This window comes from Quercus suber, unplaced genomic scaffold (genome assembly GCF_002906115.3).
Source record: "Quercus suber isolate HL8 unplaced genomic scaffold, Cork oak 2.0 scaffold_23, whole genome shotgun sequence".
Taxonomy (NCBI): Eukaryota; Viridiplantae; Streptophyta; class Magnoliopsida; order Fagales; family Fagaceae; genus Quercus; species Quercus suber.
Genome location: NW_027069488.1, coordinates 1,177,881 through 1,180,472, shown reverse-complemented (window position 1 = coordinate 1,180,472; position 2,592 = coordinate 1,177,881). Strand labels below are relative to the sequence as shown.

The following is a 2,592-nucleotide window of genomic DNA, read 5'->3' as shown; positions in this document are numbered from 1 at the left end:
CATCATTCTCATAAGAGTAAGATTGTGCATGTAATCATATTACCACTTCCCATGCACACTTATTTTTTAAATGCATGTTTGAATGAAAATCACCCATTAATACTTTAGTAGATATTGAAGCAAACTCAACCAGTGAAAATATATTACATCAAATATATGCATCATTCCTTTTAAAATATGTGTATCACATATTATGGAAATGATAATACATAAATTAAATATATGAGATAATCCCATATAGTTGATATGTTCAATATCTGCTGAGCAAAGCATCTGCATGTTCTTGAACAACCTTCCAAGCCATGATCACATGTCGTTCCTCTGTCAGGGTCGCACCTATAGCACACCGAATTATGTATACTCCATCGACCACAGTAGGACTCATGTAGACATGGCCTGACCTATTGATTGAGTCCAACAGCTTCTGGTTTAGTTCATTTACACGTTCCAAATCTAAGGCCTTCTCATCATGGTTAGCCACACCATTCTCATAAACTTTTTTAAAATTTGGCTTAGGCAAAACCCTAAAGCAGACCAAAGCAAAATTTCTAGGGGCCACAACCTCAAACCTATTATCAAGCCTTACAAGTTCTTCAAAAAGCTTGGCCATTTTAACATGGCTTCTTAAAAAGCACCTGAGGTTCGCCACGCCGTAGCTTCTGAGCACAAGCCACAATTTCATGGCTCGGAATCTTCGACTTAAGGTTATTTGCCAGTCTTTGTAGTCCACCACTTGCTTTGAATCAGTGGCCTTATTTCTCAAATACGCAGAATTTGTTGAGAGTGATTTTATCAAGGCATATGGATCCTTCACCCAAAGGCAGCAACAATCCAAAGTAGTAAAGAACCACTTATGTGCATTCAAAGTGAATGAATTTGCACCCTCAATGCCATCAATGAAATGCCGGAACTCTGGGCAAATGCAAGCACTTCCAGCATATGCGGCATCAACATGGACCCATATACTATAATCTTTGGCTACTTCGCATAATGGCCCTATTGGATCAATGGCATTTGTTGAAGTTGTCCCAACTGTGGCACAAAGAAAGAATGGGACTAGTCCAGCTTGAACATCTGCTTGAACTGCATCACGTAATGACTTTGGGCATAACCCAAAAGAGGTTGACTTTGTTGTCTTGACAGCTCGGAAGTTCATTGGGTTGATTCCAGCAATTTTGGCTGCCTTTTGTATTGCACTATGCGTTTGGTCAGACCCATAAACCACCAACTTTTCCATCTTCTCTCTTCCAACTTGGCTTAGCATTTGATCCCTCGCTGCAGTTAATGTACACAAAATGGCCTCACAAGTAGTCCCTTGCAATACACCTCCACCATTGCCAGAAAAGAGGAAAGACTTTGGTAGTTTAAGCATTTCACCAAGCCAATCCATGACAATACACTCTAGTTCAGTTGCAGCAGGTGATGACATCCAATTGAATCCCACTACATTAAAGCCAGTGCTAAGCACTTCTCCAAGAAAACCAGCAATGCTACTACTTGAAGGGAAGTAGGCAAAGTAGTTAGGACTCTGCCAGTGTGTGATCCCAGGTATAATATATTTCTGCACATCTTGGAGGATGGTTTCAATGGATTCAGGAGAGAAAGGGGCAGATTCTGGTAAGAGATTTCGAAGATAATTTGGCTCAACTTGGCTTAGGACTTGATAACTCTCTATGTTTTCATAATAATCTGCAATGAAGTCTATGATCATGTGGCCTTGCCTCCTAAATTCCTTTGGGTCTAGAGGGTTAGTGACGAAGTGGGAATTTTTTTCTTGATCCTTACCGAAAGTGAGGCTGCCCATGATCAAGATATGGAATTTAAATGTTTTGGTGGTTTGACAAAGGAGAGAAAGGGCATGGAAGAATCAGAAGGTGATGTGCTGATTGAATGAGAAATAATGAATGAAGATAGTTTCTTATATAGCCAAAAAATGAGTAGCATGCAGATTGAATGAGAATTATATTAATTAGTCGTGGACCCACGCGATGCGTGGAAATATATGGTTATTTTAAGATGTGGTCTAATATATAACTTACTTTTTAACTTAATTGTATATAATTTGTTCTTCCGAAATATTAAACAATTTCTAAAAATAATTTCTAGCTATCTTTCTATTTTTACAAATATATAAATTTATCATTTTTGGTGTTTTTGTTTAATATTATCCTTTTGATTGAAGTGGTCCATTTTCTTCTAAATATTTTTATTATGAATTATTATTTAAAATTTTCATTCTCTCAAAGATATTATCATGATAATAAAAAATTATCACATAATTACAATTGATATTATTCAAATAATTGATAGGAACATTTAAATTCATGATAGTCATGTAGATTGTGTTTTGATATAAACTCAAATTCTCACTTCCAAACTAACTAAGGATTAACTCAAATAAATATCAACCCAAAACTATAAGAGGGAGTAAAAAGACTTGTGATGCGAACTCAAAAAACACAACACCAAAATTTATCAAAAGTTGCAAGAAAGAATTATATATATATATATATATATAGAGAGAGAGAGAGAGAGAGAGAGAGAGAGAGAGAGAGAGAGAGAGAGAGAGAGAGAGAGAGAGAGAGAGAGAGA

The 2,592-nt window shown here is 36.5% G+C and overlaps 1 protein-coding gene across 1 annotated transcript in view; it reads right to left on the bottom strand.

Annotated features, from left to right (window-relative positions):
• Positions 1-250: 250 nt before the first annotated feature.
• LOC111987527 (tyrosine decarboxylase-like) overlaps positions 251-2,592 on the bottom strand; it is a 7,259-nt gene continuing 4,917 nt past the window's right edge. Inside the window, exon 2 of the mRNA XM_065765599.1 lies at positions 251-1,747. Coding sequence (XP_065621671.1) covers positions 251-1,747 — 1,497 coding nt within the window. The remainder of the gene's footprint in view (positions 1,748-2,592) is intronic.